Source organism: Meles meles, chromosome 1, assembly GCF_922984935.1.
Source record: "Meles meles chromosome 1, mMelMel3.1 paternal haplotype, whole genome shotgun sequence".
NCBI classification, from domain to species: domain Eukaryota; kingdom Metazoa; phylum Chordata; class Mammalia; order Carnivora; family Mustelidae; genus Meles; species Meles meles.
The window spans coordinates 161,639,188-161,659,060 of NC_060066.1; the positions used below are offsets into that span (position 1 = coordinate 161,639,188).

The 19,873-nt window shown below is 33.9% G+C and overlaps 1 protein-coding gene across 2 annotated transcripts in view; it reads left to right on the top strand.

The window, feature by feature from the left end:
* The window catches only part of DNAI4 (dynein axonemal intermediate chain 4), an 85,542-nt gene that overhangs the window by 21,996 nt on the left and 43,673 nt on the right, over positions 1–19,873 (top strand). Inside the window, exons 5-6 of one of the 2 annotated variants that reach the window (XM_045981525.1) lie at positions 105–261; positions 3,491–3,630. The exons of the other annotated variant lie outside the window; for it this stretch is intronic. Of the exons in view, the coding sequence (XP_045837481.1) occupies positions 105–261; positions 3,491–3,630 (297 nt within the window). The remainder of the gene's footprint in view (positions 1–104; positions 262–3,490; positions 3,631–19,873) is intronic. 2 annotated transcript variants of the gene reach the window in all.

Consider the following 19,873-nt stretch of genomic DNA (forward strand, 5'->3'; position numbering starts at 1 on the left):
CCACATAAAGCCAACTCCAATGCATGACCCATCATGATATTTTGGTAAAATGAAAATTAAAAACAGTGATTAGTAAATGATTTTTATTAAGTCATGTATTTTAGATTTACGAGTTGTGAGGGCAACACCTGAAAAAATTGTAACAAAAGAAGACCTACAGAAGACTATAGAGATAATACTCACAGAGACAGAAACACTGAGACTATTTAACCTACCAACAGTCATGGTTTCTGTGGAATCTGAAGAAGCTACGAAGGTCATGTACGTATGGCTCAATTGTCTGTTTGCTTCTGTAATTTAAGTGCTAAGTCAGAGGTTCTTATCCTTGTTTCTGTTTTTGGGGATTCCTGGATAATGGCATATGTGCTTGGTGAAATTATATATAAAGTTATTTATGTGCCCTATAAAGTGATATGTAAAGTATTTATGTTGTATGTACTTCTCTCCTGGAGGAAGAACCCATAGCTTTACCTTATTCTTTAAAAAGCAGGTAAACTACTAAATCAAATAATAAAAGAAATAAAAGAAGCTTCCAAGTTTCAATATATATTTTAATGATTTCTTTTCTTTTATGCTTGTATAAATTATGTCCAGTTTAAAAAGAAAGGACTGACATTTTTATATTAAAAACTTAAAAAGGAAAATAGGTAATGGGAAAATAACTGAATTTACTGTCTTAGAGCAGATTTTCCATTTCTTCTTATTAATTAATTTAAATAGGTCTTTAGATTTTGCCTTGTGTATTTTGAAATTTTGTTGTTAGATACATACACATGAAGGATTGTTATGCATTTTTTGGAGAATTGACCTTTTTATCATTATGTAATGCCCCTCTTTTCTCTGGTAATTTGCCTTGCTCTGAAGTCTGCTCTGCCTGAAATTAATTTAGCTACTAAAAATAGATTATTGATAGTTATTCAGATTATTTAGATTCAAATATATTTGAATATGATTAATAGTACTAAAAAATCCATCATTAAAATATTTTTAGGGAATTATTCTTATCCAAATATAAAATGACCTAGAATTTTTTTGGACTTCAAAATATAGTACAAGTAGATCCTGAATAACATTCTTTGAAACTCATAAGACATAAGGGTAAGCTCTTAACACCAAAAAAAGGAAAGTAAAGAATAGCAAATAGGGGCACCTGGGTGGCTCAGTGGGTTAAAGCCTCTGCCTTCGGCTCAGGTCATGATCCCAGAGTCCTGGGATCGAGCCCCGCATCGGGCTCTCTGCTCAGCAGGTAGCCTGCTTCCCTTCCTCTCTCTCTGCCTGCCTCTCTGCCTACTTGTGATCTCTGTCTGTCAAATAAAATAAAATAAAAAAATCTAAAAAGAATAGCAAATGGATAAATAAATGATCTGAAATCAGAGAGGGCAAGATACTAGAAGCAAATGTTAAAATTAGCACATGAATCTAGAATCTATTAAAGTCTTTGGTCCCTGACAAATTGAGATAACTGAAAGAGGTATTTTTGGATTAATCAACGACCCTTAAAAGGATTTCAGTTATCTCAAGCAATCCTAGGTCTCATAGCTACTATCTTAAGCAAATGTGAATATTCTCTGGAGGAAATCATATCCCATTTAGACTCTTAAGATTCCCTCAGCTTGAGTTTGGTAAAAATACACCAAACCAATAAAGAAGCCATTATGAATGAGAATTAAAAGCAATTAACAAACCCTAGATTTACATCATGAGATCTGTGGATAATGAGATTTTAATAGGGCTATATTATGAGATATAGAATATAAAATATGTGTGAAATATTTAAATAAAAGATAAAGTTAACACCATACTAACATTAAGAAACTATCAAAATGATGACTCATATTTGGAAAAACATCTAAAAATAACTGTAAAATAAAGCATACTTATGTAATTGTTGAGATTAAAAAGTAAATGTTAAATTTAAACAAGGCATAATTGAACAGAGATTTAATAAATTGAAATATAGATCTGGATAAATTATACAAAATAAACCTTGAAGAGAAAAATGTGATACAAAGTATGAAAGAGAAGATAAAGACATCAACAATAGAATAAAGGTCTAACATGCATCTGGTTAGTTTTAAAAAGTCAAAATAGGGGGCGCCTGGGTGGCTCAGTGGATTAAGCCGCTGCTTTCGGCTCAGGTCATGATCTCAGGGTCCTGGGATCGAGCCCCGCATCGGGCTGGGCTCTCTGCTCTGCAGGGAGCCTGCTTCCTCCTCTCTCTCTGCCTGCCTCTCTGCCTACTTGTGATCTCTCTCTCTGTCAAATAAATAAAAAAAATCTTAAAAAAAAAAAAAAGTCAAAATAGGAAGAATGGAGGAGGGAACTATTCAAAAGAGTGGGTAAGGACTTCCCCAAGCTCTTAAAAGACACCATGTCACAGAAACAGGAATAAATTAAAAAAAAAAAAATCCACAAAAATGAAGTGGATTCAATGCATTGTACTGATAGTCCAGGATATCAAATATTAAAAGATTTTTAAAAAAGAAGAAAAGAAAGAAAAAGCATATCATCCACAGAGAAACAATTAAACCAACAGCATTATTAGGGGCAAAGAAGTTCATAATGACAGGAAGGTAAAAATAATTTCAATCTTGAATACCCCTAATAAAATTACCTCTACATATATGAAGCACAAATTAGAAACTTGATAAGTATCCTACTAAAGTAGGAGATTTAAACATGCCTCTTTTAATTACTTTATGTCAACCAGATAAAAAATTCCATAGATATTGAAAATTTGGACCAGAAACATAATTTAATGATCACAACTCTTCATTCAACAATTAGAGAACATACACTCTTTTCAAGCATCTATGGAACATTTATAAAAATCATCCATGCAGAAGGCCATGAATCAAGGTTTCGAACATTTCAAAGAAATGGTAGCATAGAAACTAAATTCTCTGGCCACAAACGGAATTAAGTTAAAAATTAGTAACATAAATCTCAATTAAAACACAGATACATATTCACATACACATTTGGAAGTTACAAAGCACATTTTCTAAATTCCTCATGAGTCAAAGAAGAAATCATAATAGAAATTTAAGAAATACTCAGAATTAAATAATTATGAAAAGAAAACCTACAGGATGACACAAAAGTGGTACCTTAAGGGAAATGTATAGTTTTCAGTGTTTATAACAAAGTTCTTTTTTTTTTTTGAATTTTTTTTTGTTTAATTAATTAATTTTTTTTTTCAGCGTAACAGTATTCATTGTTTTTGCACGACACCCAGTGCTCCATGCAATAGTGCTAGCATATTGTTGGTGGGCACTGACAGTAGTAGGGATGCTGGGAGGTACAGTAAATAGAATCCTTTGGAGGTGGTTTAGTGCAATCTTTCCTTAAAGAGTTTTTTAACTCTCACTTCATGTTTGGTGCAATCCACATTAAAGAATGTAATTTTAAAGAGAAAGCATAATATAAAGAAGTAAGATCGGTGGTAACAATTTTTATTAATGAGTTAAATATACTTTATTTTTTATAGTCGGAGAAACAGGACTTATGAGACCCTTTGTAGAAATAGATTAGGCAATGACTTATATGTTGAAAGGATGATGCAGACTGTTAATGGAGCTGCAAAGAATAAAGAGGTTCAATGTGACAAAATCGTAAAGGAAGACAAAGGTAATTTATATTTTATTCTGCTTGATAAATGACCATATTTTAATGTACATTCTTTGAGTCTGTCAATTAACAAATTAATGTTGAAACATACAAAGCAAAAATAGAAATACTTTGGCCAAATCACAATAATAGCTGGGTACTGTAATCTACAGCTTTTAGAATTTGACAAATAATGAGTAATAAATACAAATATAAAAGATTTAGATGATATAATTATCAATTTTGATTTTTAGAGAGACTCTATTATAGAATTTTATACTCTTCAAATGTTTAGGAAATGTTTGGAGAAACTGTCTGCTTACTATTACAGAGTTTCAACCATAACTAATAACATTTAAAATGTGCCAGGTGCTATTCTAGGCCTTTCACATATATTAACTGGTTTAATTCTCACCACAACCCTATGAGATAGGTACTATTGTTACTTTCCATTTTGGAGGAAGAAACAAGCAAAGAGAAGTTAGCCAACTTGCTGAAGTCACTCAGCTATTATGGTACACAGTAATTTCCTCAGACAGTCTGGTTCTAGAGCCTGTGTCCTTTATTACACTTACTGTCTTTCAGTGTTTATAAATTAACAACCCTGCATAGTCAACAATCTGTGAAGTAGGGCCAAAAGTAATTAAAAGAAAGTTTTTAATTTTTAATGGCCTTTGTTGTTCAGCAAAACTATAAGCTAGTTCTTCTGAAAAATTAAAATAGACAAACTTCTAAGCAAGTGCTAAATTTAAAAAAAAGCAACTTATAATTAGTAGGAAAGCTTTTGGCATCTGTACTCACTCTTGCCATAGTCCCCTTACAAATGTGGTTGTGGTCTTAAAGACAGCAGTCTGCTGTCCCAGTTTGAGACCATGGCCTCTGGTTCCAGAAGGAGCAGAGCAGACTTTATTCTTAACAGAGTTGATTTCTCTGTTTCAACCTGTCTGGGAGCTACCAGGAGGACTGACACAGAGCACTTGTCTTATTATTATTATTATTATTATTTTTAAATTCAGCACTCTCTTAGGTGGTAAAGCAGCTGTGCATACTGCATTCTCCACAAATACTGAAAGGAAAGTGAACAGCTCAGCTCTCTTAGAGGCAAGAGAATACAATGGAGTCAAACAAGAAACACACTAAAACCCTGAAGGAAAAAGCTAGGGAGGGAGTTTCTTTAGGAAATTAAGATACTGAAAAAGGCTTGCATATACAGGGAAATTTAGAGAGTCCTGTGCATGCCTAGGGCAGGATGCATGCTCAGAAAAGACTTGAAAAGATCCTAATCTTTCACCTCTGGCTGATCTCTAGGCTCCATACAAGCAGGAAGTGAAGGCTAAGGCATAGTTGTAAACAGCCTGGCTAAGCATTAAAGGAACACCTTAACACAGACTCAATCTACAAAGACTGGGAGTTTTTTTTTCCCCTTTGTTTTTTTGTTTTGTTTTGTTTCTCTTTTTCTTTTCTCTTTGCTCTCCTTTTTTTTTCTGATGGGGAGAGAAATTCAGATGTTCAAGGAAATCTCTGTCAGGACACCTGCTGACCAAAAGCCAAAAAGCAAATGCTTCTAAGATGATACATAACAAAGAATACAGTCTTTATAAAAACAGCTTAGAAACACCACTAAGCAAACAAACAACTAAGACTCATAGAAAACTACAAAAACAAAACCCAAGGACCAAGAAGAATCTGATTTCCAGAGTCACCACATTATTATATTCAAACTGTTCAGTTCTCAAAAAAAAAAAAAAAAAAAAATTACAAAGGATAGAAAGAAATAAGAAAGTATAGTCTGTTTAAATAAGAAATCAACAGAAACTCCCTGTGGAAATACAGACATTACATTTATCAGCCAAAAACTTTTTATCAATTGTATTATATATTCTGATAAGGCTAAGGGAAACTGTGGACAAAAAGCTAAAGCAAACCAGAATGATGTACAAACAAATAAAGAATAGGGATAAAAAGAAACCAAACAAATTCTAGAGATTAGAAGTACAATAACTGAAATGGAAAAACTCACTACAGCTATGAAGAGCAGATTTGAGCAGGCAGAAGAAAAAAATCAGCAATTCTTAAAAGACAGGTCAATAAAAATAATCCAGTCTGAGGAGCAAAGAGAGAGAAGAATAAGAAAAATGAACACAGCTCAAAGGACCTATGGAGCCCCACCAAGCATACCAACACAAACATAAAGGGAATTTCAGAATGGTAGAAGAAAAAAAAGATAAAGGGAAACAAAAAACATTTGAGGAAATAATGGCCAAAAAACTTCCAAAATTCGATAAATGTCATGAATCTGCATGTCTGAGATGCTCAACAAACTCCAAAAATGATAAACAAGGAGATCTTATAATTAAGTGTTAAAAGAGAATTCAAAAGCAGCAAAAGAAAAGGGACTTGTTACATACAAGGAATCCTCAGTAGGATTACACCCTATTTCTCAGCAGAAACCATGGAGTCCAGAGGTCATTGGGATGCCATATTTAAAGAGATGAAAGAGAAAACTGTCAACCAAGAATTCTATATCCTTCAAATAATTCTAATGATGGAGACATTATGTAAAATAATTAATATTAAATATATTCCCATGAAGGAAAAATTAAGATTCCCCCAGATAACAAAAGCTAAGGCAATTCAGCACTAGTAGAGTAGCCTTATGAGAAATACTAAAGGGAGTCCTTAAGGCAGAAATGAAAGGACACCAGACAGTAACTTGAAGACATGAAGAAACAAAGGACACTGGTAAAGGAAACTACATAGATAAATACAAAAGCAGTATTATAATTTTGGTTTGTCTCAACTCTATTTTTTATAATATAATTTAAAATAAATACATAAAATAATAATTATAAATCTATACTAATAGGCACACAGTGTATAAAGATGTAATTTGTGCCATCAACATAAAGTGAGTGTGATGGAGCTGTATAGGAGTTCCTGTATACTACTGAAGTAAGGTAGTAGTAATTCCCAATAGATTGTTAAATTTTTAAGAAATTACTTGTAATCGCTAAAGTAATCACCAAGAAAATAAGTTAAAAATTTCAAAAAAGAAAATTAGGAATCAAAGCAGAATTAAAAAATCCAGTAAACACAAAAGACAGTAACGGAAGAATTGAGGAACAAAGACATAAGACATGAAGAAGATAAAAATGGCAGAAGTCCTTCCTGAACAATAATTACTTTGAATAAATAGATAAACTCCAATGAAAAAGCAGATTTATACATAATTTATATATAATATATATTTATATAATATATTTATATATTGATTATGTGTATTATATTAATATTACAAATATATATCATAATTATATGATTTATAATAATTGTATATCATATACATATCATAATTATAATATAAATATATAAATAGTAAATAAAATATAATAAATATATAAATAATTAAATAGAATAAATGAAACCTTAAATATATATATTTAAGATTTTATTTATTTATTTGACAGACAGAGATCACAAGTAGGCAGAGTGGCAGGCTGGGTTGGGGAGAAGCAGATTCCCTGCTGAGCAGAGAGCCTGATGTAGGGCTCTATCCCAGGACCCTGAAGTCATGACCTGAGCCGAAGGTAGAGGTTTAACCCACTGAGCCACCCAGGTGCCCCAAGAACATTACATATTGATAAAAGATGCAATCCATAAAGAAGATATAACAATTATAAACATACGTATTTAACGAAAGAGCCTCCAAATATGTGAAGCAAAAATTGACAGGATTGAAGGAAGAAATAGACAGTTCTACAGTAAGAGTTGAGACTTCAGTACCCCACTGTCAATAATGGGCTGAACAACCATAGAGATTATCAATTTAAAAAAAGAGGACCTGAATAATAACATAACCTAGACATAACATACATGCACAGAACACACCATCCTCAAATGGCAGAATACACATTTTTTTCTCAAGTTCACATGGAAAACTCTCCAAAATACACCATTATGTTAGGCCACAAAACAACAGGTAATAAAATTTTAAAAATTGAAATCTTTTCTGCCACAATGTAATGACACTCATAATGTGTAACAAAAGGAAAACTGGAAAATTTAAAAATATTTGGATATTAAACAACACACTCTTAAACAACCAGAGGATCAAAGATGAAAGAACAAGGGAAATTAGAAAATATTTTGAGATGAATGAGAATGAGAATACAACATAGCATACTTATAAAATGTAGTGGAAGTAGTATTTAAAGAGAAATTTATAGCCGTAGATATATTTTAAAAGATCTCCACTTGAAACTAATGTAGCATTATGTATCAATTCTACTTCAATAAAAAAATAATTTAAAAAATAAATAACTTTACACCTTAAGCAATGAAATAAAGAAGATAAAACTACAAAAGCCAGCATAAAGAAGGAAATAATAAAAATTAGAGTGGAGATAAGCAAAATGAGAAAAAAAAATCAATGAAACTAAAAGTTGGCACTTTGAAACGGTCAACACAACTGCCAAAATTTTTGTTAGACTGACTAAGAAAGAATAGAAGATTCAAATTACTAAATGGGAAATGGAAGTGGGGACGTAACTACTGACATTACAGAAATACAATCGATTATTAAAAAATGAACATCCATATGTCAATAAATTAGATAACTAAATGAACACATTCCTAGAAACTCACAAGTTGTGAAAACTGATTCAAAAAGAAATATAATATCTGGACAGAGGTATAATAAGTAAAGATACTGGATTAATAATCAAAACTTCCTAACAAAGGAAATCCCAGGAGCACCTGGGTGGCTCAGTCAGTTAAGCAGCCGACTGACTCTGGCTTGGGTCATGATCTCAGAGTCCTGGGACTGAGCCTTGCATCAGGCTCCCTGCATGGATGGGTATCTGCTGTCCCTCTCTCTTTGCCCTTCCCCCCACTTGTGCTTTCTCCCTGTGTCTCTCTCTTTCACTCTCTCAAATAATTAAATAAAATCTTAAAAAGGAAAAGAAAAGAAAATTCCAGGACCAAATGGTTTCTCTAGTGAATTCTACCAGTCATTTAAAGGAGAAGCAACACCAACCCTTCAAAAAAAAATTTCCAAAAAATGGAAGAGCACACTTACAAATCATAGCGCCAGCATTACTCTGATACCAAAGCCAGACAAAGACATCATAAGAATAGAAAACTAATACCATTATTCCTTATGAATATGGATGCACAAATCCTCAATAAAATACTAGTACACTAAATTAGCTCCACATTAAATGGATTATACACTATGATTAAGTACATTTATCCCAATAATGCAAAGGTAATTCAATATATGTAAGTCAATAAATGTAATACACATAGTCTTATGAAAAAAATACTCAACAAATTAGGAATAGAAGGGAATTTTCCCAATCTGATAAATGGCATTTATGAAAACCCAACAGTTAGTGTTATACCCAATGCTAAAGACTGGAAGCTTTCCCCATAAGATCAAGAACAAGACAAGAATAAAATAGATAAAATGTATTCTATCCAGACTGCTTTCTCAACTTCCATTCAGCATTGTACTGGAAGTTCTAGTGTAAGCAATCAGGCAAGAAAAAGAAGTAAAAGACTAAATTAAGTCGGAAAGGAACAAATAAAAATAATTTTATTCACAGATGACATGATCTTAAGTATACAAAATCCTAAAGAATTCATGCAAAAACTATTAGAGCTAATAAATAATTTCAGTATATATATATAAAATATATAATATATAGTAATAAATATTTAATAAATTAAAATAAGTAAATATATAATAATAAATAAGTTCAGTAAGTTTCAGAATACAAAATCAACACACAAATTCAGTTGTATTTTTATACACTATCAATGGACAATTCAAAAAGGCAATTAAAATAATTGCACTTACAATAGCATCTAGAATAATAAAATACCTAGGAATAATTCTAACCAAAAAGGAGAAAGATTTGTATACTGTTAACTACAAAACATTGCTGAAGAAATTAAAGTAGTCCTAAGTAAGTGAAGATATCCTGTTTATGGTTTGAACAATATAATGTTAAGATGTGAATCCTCAAACCAATCTGCAGATGCAACATAATACATATCAAAACCCCCAAAGATGTTTTACAGAAATAGAAAAATAAATCATTCTATGGATACCAAAGGATCCTCCAAATAGCCAAAACAATCTTGAAAAAGAACAAAGTTCTTTCCACACTTCCTGTTTTGAAAACTTGCTATAAAGTTACAGTGATCAAAATAGGGTTGTACTAGCATAAAAACAAGTACATAGACCAGAAGAATAGAATAGAGAGCCCAGAAATAAACTCGCACATATATGGTCAGCTGATTTTTTTTTTATAAAGGTGCCAAGACCATTAAATGGAAGAAAAATAATCTTTTCAACAAATGGCATCGGGACAACTAGATAGCCACAGGAAAATAATAAAGTTGCACTTCATACCATCTACAAAACTTAACTCAAAATGGAACAGTGACTTAAATATAAGAGCTAAAATGATAAAACTCTTAGAAGAAAACACTGAGGTAAATATTTTTGCCCTTTGCTTTTAGGATGGATTCTTGTTCATTGAAAAGATATGACACTAACAGCAGGAAGAACAAAGGAAAAATGGATAAATTGGCCTTCATCAGAAAACCTTTGTACATATAAAACATTATTCAAAACGTGAAAGTACAACCTACATAATGGGAGGAAATATTTGCAAATCTCATAAAGTTCCAGTATCCAGACTACATAAGGAATACTTATAATCTAAGAACAAAGAATAAGCAACCCAATTAAAAATTAAGTAAGTTTAATTAAAAATTAAAAATGGGCATTGGACTTAAATAAACATTTTTTTTAAGATTTTATGATTTTATTTATTTATTTGACAGACAGAGATCACAAGTAGGCAGAGAGAGAGGAGGAAGCAGGCTCCCTGCAGAGCAGAGAGCCCGATGCGGGGCTCGATCCCAGGACTCTGGGATCATGACCTGAGCCGAAGGCAGAGGCTTTAACCCACTGAGCCACCCAGGCGCCCCAATAAACATTTCTTTAAAGAAGATATACATATTGCCAACAAACACATGAAAATGTTCAAATAATCATTGAACACATGAAAATGTTCAATTAATCATTACAGAAATTCAAGTCAAAACCACAAGTTACCTTTTCTTACCCATTAAGGTAACTATTATTAAAAATGGAAAATAAGGTGTTAACAAGGATGTTGAGAAATTGGAGCCATCATACACAGCCAGTGGGAATGCAAAATGGTGCAGGCTCCAAGAAAACCAGTTCGGTGGTTCAAAGATTAAATAGAATTATTATATGCCCCCCAAATATATATATATGATGCCATTGCACACCTATTTTATATATATATATATGTACATATATATATGTCTCCAGAGAATTGAAATAAATATATAAATGTATTTATATATATTTATATAAATATATTAAAAAATATAAATATACGTATGTCTCCAGAGAACTGAAATATATCCCCCCCCCAAGAGAGATATATATGTCCCCCCAGAGAATTGAAAACAGGTAATCGAATACAGGTACACACATATTAATGAGAGAGCAGTATTTATCATAATAGAAAAGTAGAAACAACCAAGATGTCCATCAGTGGATGAATGGATAAACCTAATGTGTAAAATACATTCAATGAAATGTTATTCAGTCACAAAAAGGAATCAAATACAGATACATGCTTTGAGCAAAGTCCTTTCTTATACTCTAAAAGATGTCAGAAGTTTCTCTCTGGAGAGGACAAAATCGAATCTATTCACACACTGAAGTGTATCTTGATTGCTTCTAAATTTTTGCCATTATCAATAACGGTGATATAAACATCTATGGTAGGTTTTTGTGTAGACATAATAAGCTTTCAGTCTCTGGGTAAATACCAAGAAACATACTGCTGAATTGTATGGTAATGTATTTTTAGTTTTGTAAGGAACAGCCAGTTTCTTCCAAAGTGGTTGTACCATTTGGCATTTCTGTCAGCAATAATGGAGGGTTCCTGGTGTTCCATGTCCTCACCAACATTTTGTGTTGTCAGTGTCCCAGATTTTGGCCATTCTAATAAGTGTGTGGTGGCATCCCATTGTTGTTCTAATTTGTATTTCCTTGATGACATATGATGTGGAGCATATATATATATATATTATATATATATAATATATATATATTCATATAATATTTGCCATCTGTATATCTTTGGTGAAGTATCTGTTAAGCTCTCTGGCCCATTTTAAATTAGGTTATTTTTTATTCTTGTTGAGTTTTAGTTTTTGTTTTTTTTTTAAGATTTTGTTTATTTATTTGACAGAGAGAGAGACACAGTGGGAGAGGGAACACAAGCAGGGGGAAATGGGAGAGGGAGAAGCAGGCTTCCCACTGAGTAGGGAGCCTGATGTGGGGCTCAATCCCAGGACCCGGGCATCATGACCTGAGCCCAAGGCAGCCACTTAATGATTGAACCACCCAGGAGCCCCTGTTGTTGAGTTTTAAGAAATACATGTATATTTTGGACAACAGTACTTTATCAGATGTAGCGTTAGCAAATGTTTTCTTCTAGTATGTGCCTGGTCTTGTTATTCTCTTGACATTGCCTTTCACAGAACAAACATTTTTAATTTTTATGAAGTTTAGCTTATCAGTTTTTGCTTAGCAATCATACCTTTCATCTTGTATCTAAAAAGTCATCCTTATACCCAGGGTCATCTAGATATTCTTCTATGTTATCCTCTAGGATTTTCATATTTTCACATTTTACCTTTAGGTCTATATTCAACTTTGAGTTAATTTTTGTGAGGGATATAAGATCTGTGTCTAGATTCATTTTTTGCATGTCGATATCCTGTTGTTCCAGCACCGCTTGTTGAAAAGACTTATCTTTGGTCCATTGTATTTGCTTCTTTGTCAAAGATCAATTGACTATATTGATGTGGGTCTATTTCTGGCCTTTATTCTATTCCATTGAACTATTTGTCTATTTGTTCACCAATATCACATTATCTTGATTGTTGTAGCTTTGTAGTAAGTCTTCAAGTTCAGTAGTGTTAGTCCTCCAACTTTGTTCTTCTTCAATATTTATTGGCTATTCTGAGTCTTTTGTCTCTCCATATTAACTTAGAATCAGCTTGTTTATATTCACCATATAACTTGCTGGGATTTTAATTGAAGTTGCATTGATCTGTAGATCAATTTGGGAATACCTAATATTTTGACAATATTGAGTCTTCCTAAACATGAACATAGAATGTCTCTCCATTACATGAATGATTTTGTACATTAAAGTTTTTGTGGTTTTTCTTGTATAGATTTTGTACATATTTTGTTAGGTTTATAGCTAACTATTTCACTTCTGGGGCACTAATGTAAATTGCATTGTTTTGAATTTCAAATTCCATTTGTTCATTGCCAGCATTTAGGAAAGGAATTTTTATTGGCTTTTATGTATTTCTCTTGTGTCCTGCAACCTTGCTTTAATCACTTGTTAGTTCTAGGAGTTTTTGTCCATTCTTTCAGATTTTTCTACATACATTAACATGTCATCTGTAGACAAAGACAGTTTTATTTCTCCCTTCTCAATCTGTATGTTATATCCTTTTCTTGTCTTATTGCATTAACTTGGACTTCCAGTATGAAGTTGAGAAGGCGTGATGAGAGGGGATATCCTTGCCTGATTCCTGATTGAGAAGGCTTCTAGTTTGTCACCATTAAGTATGTTAGCTGTAGCTTTTTTGTAGATGTTTTTTTTTTCATTTTATTTATTTTTTCAGCGTAACAGTATTCATTCTTTTTGCACAACACCCAGTGCTCCATGCAAAACGTGCCCTCCCCATTACCCACCACCTGTTCCCCCAACCTCCCACCCCTGACCCTTCAAAACCCTCAGGTTGTTTTTCAGAGTCCATAGTCTCTTATGGTTCGCCTCCCCTTCCAATTTTTTTTTTTTAATAAACATATAATGTATTTTTATCCCCAGGGGTACAGGTCTGTGAATCGCCAGGTTTACACACTTCACAGCTTTTTTGTAGATGTTTTGATCAAGTTGAGGAAGTTCCCTTCTATTCCTAGTTTACTGAATGTTTTTATCATGAATGGGTATTAGATTTTGTTAAATGCTTTTTTCTGAATTTATTGATACGGTCATATACATTTCTTCTCTAGACTATTGCTGTGATAGATTGCATTACTTAATTTTTGAGTGTTGAACTAGTTGTGCATACCTGGGATAAATTTCACTTGGCGTTTGATTCTTTTTACACATTGTTGGATTTGATTTCTAATATTTTTATTAAAGATTTTGCATTTATGTTCTTTAAGAGTTATCTGTCTGCCTTTTTTCCCCCCTTTGGTAATGCTTTTGTCTGCTTTTGGGTATTCAATGTTGGCCTCAAAAAATGAGCTAGAACGTATTCCCTCTGTTTCTATCCTCTGACAGAGACTATAGAAATTTGATATAAGGTTTTCCTTAAATTACTGATAGAATTTAGCAGTGAATCCATCTGAGCCTGGTATTTTCTGTTCTGGGAATTTATTATTGATTCCATTTCTTTTTTTTTAAATTCAGTTTCTTTAATTGATATAGGCTTATTCAGATTGTCTATTTCTTCTTGTGTAAGTTTTGGCCAATTGTGCCTTTCAAGGAATTAATCTGGAATTTCATCAAGGTTATTTTTATTTTTAATTTTTAATTTTTTTTTTTTTAATTTATTTGACAGACAGAGATCACAAGTAGGCAGAGAGGCAGGCAGAGGGAGGAGGAAGAAGGCTCTTCGTGAAGCAGAGAGCCCGATGCGGGGCTCGATCCCAGGACCCCGGATCATGACCTGAGCCAAAGGCAGAGGCTTTAACCCACTGAGCCACCCAAGTGCCATCAAGGTTATTAAATTTTTGAGCGTATAATTTTCACAGTATTCCTTTGTTATCCTTCTCACATCCATGGGATCTGTAGTAATGTCCCCTCTTTCATTTATGCTATTTTTTATTTAAAAATAGCTTTTTTAGGGCACCTGGGTGGCTCAGTGGGTTAAGCCGCTGCCTTCGGCTCAGGTCATGATCTCAAGGTCCTGGGATCGAGTCCCGCATCGGGCGTCTGCTCAGCAGCGAGCCTGCTTCCCTCTCTCTCTCTCTGCCTGCCTCTCTGTCTACTTGTGATCTCTCTCTGTCAAATTAATAAATAAAATCTTTAAAAAAATAGCTTTTTTATTGAAAGAAAGTCTAAATAGCATAAATTCCAGCTAAATTCCAGCATTAATAGTTATTCCAGTTAGAGGTTTATTGATTTTTTTTTAAAGATTTTATTTATTTATTTGACAGACAGAGATCACAAGTAGGCAGAGAGGCAGACAGAGAGAGAGAGAGGGGGAAGCAGGCTCCCTGCTGAGCAGAGAGTCCGAGACTGGGCTCGATCCCAGGCCCCTGAGATCATGACCGGAGCTGAATGCAGAGGCTTCAACCCACTGAGCCACCCAGGTGCCCTGAGGTTTATTGATTTTATTGATCTTTTCAAATAACCAGTTTTGGGTTTCATTGATTTTCCCTATTGGCTCCTTGTTTTCAGTTTCACTGATTTCTTGCTCTAATTCTTTTAAGTTAAATTTAATTTTTAATTGAGATATAATTGATATGTAACATTATATTAGTTTCAGGCTTATAAAACAGATTGTTTATTTTAGTACTGGAAGTTTGTAATTTTTAACCCATTTCACCCACTCTCCATTCCCTGTCCTCTGGCAGTCATCAATCTGTTCTCTGTATTCATAAACTTGGGATTTTTCTTGCTTTCCTTTTTTTTTTCTTTTTGCTTGTTTTTTTAGATTCCACATATAAGTGAGATCATACTATATTTGCTTTTTTTTAGTTTGACTTATTTCAGTTAGCATAATGCCTTCAAGGCCCACCTCTTTTGTTGCAAGTGGCAAGATTTCCTTCTTTTTATGAATGAATAGTATTTCAGTGCATGTGTGTGTTTGTGTGTGTGTGTGTGGCATTTTATTTATCTGTTTATCTATCAAGGGTCATTTAAGTTGCTTTCATATCTTGGCTATATAATTAATACTTCAATGAACATGGGGGTACAGTTAGTGTTTTTGTTTTCTTCAGATAAATACCCAGAAGCAAGATTGCTGGATCATACGATAATTATATTTTAATTTTTTGAGGAAATTCCATGCTCTTTTCTATAGTGGCTGCAACTATTTACATTCCCATCAACAGTGCACAAAATTTTCCTTTATTCCACATCCTCCCCAACACTTGTTATTTATTGTGCTTTTAATAATAGCCATTTATAGTAATGTGGTGGTAATGTGTGGAGGAGGCAAGCATTCAATAGTTCTTTGATTTGGTCTCAGTCTTTTAGTGTGCCTGGATTCTGAACTTCACAAGTGTTTGTTTTCTTCTCCACCCCCTCCCCTTAGGTGGGACAAAATGGCTCAAAGGTACTGGTATTTGGTATTGCCCTTTCCCCATGTCAGTTATAGTCTGATAATACCCTAGCAGGTTGTCCTCTGGTTAGTTTCTCTTGAAGGCAGTCCTTGTTAAGAACAGAGTGGGTGGCTCAGTTGGTTAAGTGGCTGCCTTCGGCTCAGGTCATGATTCCAGGGTCCTGGGATCGAGCCCTGCGTTGGGCTTTCTGCTCAGCGGAGAGCCTGCTTCTCCCCCTCCTTCTGCCTGCTGCTCTGCCTACTTGTGCTCTATCTTCTCTGTCAAGTAAATAAATAAAATCTTAAAAAAAAAAAAGAACAGAGTATTCTAGCATTTTCCACAATGGTTCCCTTTTCCCTCCCCGTGCCAGAACCACAAGGGGATTTTTAAAAATATTCTGGGAATTTGGTCAAGCTCCTGGAAATAAAGCTCACAAAATTGGGGACTTCCCTGTGACTGGGACCCTGTGCAGTTTTTTAACTCTCAGACTTGTGAGATAAACAGTGAGCCTCCAGCAATTCATCAATTATAGTTCAGGTTTCCTATCTTGGCACTGGTTCCCACAGTGGTTTCCACTCCTGGGTTTGCTCCAATAAGCCATGACTCCCTGTATTCATTTGTCCATCTCCCCAGTCTTGGGGGCAGTGGTTTGCCCTATGTTCTTACCTTTCTTTCAGATCCAAAGAAAAGTTGTTGATTTTTCATACTGTTTAATTTTTCACTTGTTCTTAGGACAGAGTGGTAACCTCCAAACTCCATTCTGTGGAACTGAAAACCAAGTCCCATCTTCTTAACTTCATACAGAATGCTCAACTGAATCTGCCAATTCTTTTTCATATCTAGCTTGCTTTTACCATTGTTAATATAGTTCTGCTCCCCTTTCCAGTGGCCCTCTTAGATAAGTTGAGGAAACTCACTTCATTGCACCAATATATTGTTTTACCCTGAGAGCAGCAGAGAAGCCACAGTAAACAGAAAATACAGAGCATCCCACTTACCTGACCATACTTTCATTGGACATTCAATGCCTAGCTTGGTCAGGTGCCCTCAGTGGATTACATTCTGTGTTTCTAGGGAGGTATTTATGGTTTCACCATGTAATTTCTTCATTAGTGGCTCTTGTAAACTCTCAGGGAAGCTGAAGTCAGAGTATGACACAGACTATGCTAATAATCTTCTCCTGAGAGTCCTCCTTTAGTAGTCCTCATCTAATAATGATTATTTTGTTCTTTTTTTAATGCATCTGTGATAATGTTTGCTATCCAATTTTTAAAACTAGACAATATATTGTGTAGGTATGCATATGTCAGAGAGCCTTCCACGCCTGTGGATTCTGAACTTCACAAGCTTTACAAGAAGAAACCTCTTTAAAAAGGTTGTGAGTGCCCATTGTTTATTTTGGAGGTAATCCTAGGAAACATTAGTAGGAGAGTTAGTAAGTGAAACAAGAAAGGGTAGGCAGCCAGCAAAGTATATGCTATCTAAGAAATTACCTCTTTGGGTAATTGGAGTGCAATACTGCCAGAGAATTTTGGGAGTCCGAGTTATTTTATCATGTTCTAACTTTCTAAGTCATTGTTTGAAGGTAATGGGCCTATTTGTTGGCACTTCTAGCCAAATTTGTGGACATCAGAGTGGTCTTTGCAGCCAAAAATGCCCCAAACAAAGCAATATAGATGCTGGAGTTAGAGGTTGACTAGTCACAGGTAATGCATAGCAGATATGGGCAGGGCACCAACAGCATCTACCACAGGAGAAAAACCTTAGAACAAAGCAAGAGAATGACCTATGCAAAACTTAGGGAAAGTGGATGTGCTTCTTTGGGAGGGAGCTAGAAGGAAGAGGGCTAGAGCAAAGTGTGTCCAGGACTTCTAAGCATCTGGAGATGTTCTATTTCTTACCTGACTGGTGAGTACATGGTAGTAATTCTTTATACTACATGTATATGTGTTATACACTCTTCTGTGAATGATATGTATTTCACAGAAAAATTTTATTTAAAATAATGAAAGTTTAGGGGTGCCTGGGTGGCTTAGTCAATTAAGCCTCTGCCTTTGGCTCAGGTCATGGTCCTGGGATCAAGCCCCACATCAGACTCCCTGCTCAGTGAGGAGTCTGCATCTCCCTCTCCCTCTGTAATCTCTCTCACTCTCACTATCTCTCTAATAAATAAATAAACAAACCTATTTTTAAAAAATAATGAAATTTTATGTTAAAAATGTCAATACTAACCAATTAAGTATTAGGTCATATTTTGTGTAAAGAAGTAATAAGACCATTTGAAATTACTGCCCTAAAAGTATAGTATTTTATTCAAGGCAAAAAAAAATGAAATGCTGCTAAATATTGATGTTGACAGTGTTCTTCTCCTGTGAGTGACCCAAACCTATTACAGTTGGTAAAGGGACTGAAGCCTGTGGGTTGAGGAAAATGTTGCACTAGCTGTGCTTAGACTGAGTATGGCATCTTTATGATTATGGAAAAAACAAATTCTTAAAACTTTTTTTCTATTCCAAAGATGCTTTCTATAGGGTGGCCAGTAAGTCTAGAAATATAGATAATATAATTTTGTCATTCTTTGTAGTGTAATATCAATAAACCATTTATTAAAAAAATAAAGTCTTATGGATCAGTAAAAAAAAAAAAAACCACATGTCTTCTTTGCCTGATTTGGAATGAAACTGAAAGAGATTCAGGAGTCAGCTGGAAATAAAATATTAGCTTTATTACTGATAAAGATAATTGAAAAAAATGTAGCTTCACATCTGCAGCTCAGTGGACTTGCCATTTCTTCCTTCCAGAATAGATCTTACCAGCCATAAATGGCACAGCTAGACAAGCAGAGATCTCCTTTTTTAGGAGTGAGAATGGACCAGAAAGCATGCTTTCTGCCACTGAACAGACCTAACAAAAGAATTCAAAATTGTCTGAGCACAATTCCTTCTCCTAAACTCTCCTGTAGGATTAGCCACTTTTTCTCTGGTAATGAGTGAATGAGGGACATAGGGAGACCAAGGTGTTAATTTAGTTGAAGTTCACTGTGACGATTCATAGAAAGTGAGGAAAAAATTTTCCATCCAACAGTATACATATAGTAATTTATGCTAAAAGTGGCATTTCAAATCAATGGGCAATTCAATAAATGTATTAGTATTCCTGGTTAAATTTTTAAAATATAGTTAAATCCTACAACTATAGATTTCATAAAGTCATCTTGTTTTATATGTATATTATACTACAATAAGTATTTTTTATAAAAACAAGTGATATAAGCTCATTTTTATTAAGAATATACATTTATGTATTTGTTTATAGGTGAATCTGGAAGGGCATTTACTGGAATGTTAACAGTTATCTCTGGGTGATGGAAATACAAGTCATAGCAGTTATTATCTCTGGGTGATGGAAATACGAGTCATAGTTATCTTTTCTTCTTTTTTAATAGTTAGCATATATTTTTACTCAGCTAACAAGTAAAATTATTTTTCTATAAATGTTATATGGCTAATTGCTCTCTTTTTATAGTCTGAATTAAACCAGTAGATAGAAACAATATTTTAAAATGGGTAAAAACTATTTTGACATATCCTGGACTCAAAAATGCTCAAAACACAGGTATAGTTGGGAAAACGTCATTCTGATACTAGTTAAAACTTTCCTTAGTAGAATATACCAGTATAAAATTGGAAAGTCACAGTCATTCAATTTTTTTTTTTTTTCAAGAAACAGACTCAACTATGGAGAACAAACTGATTATCAGAGGGGAGGTGTGTGGAAGAATGGGTTAAACAGGTGATGGGGATTAAGGAATGCACTTTTGTGATGAATACCAGGTGTTGTATGGAAGTG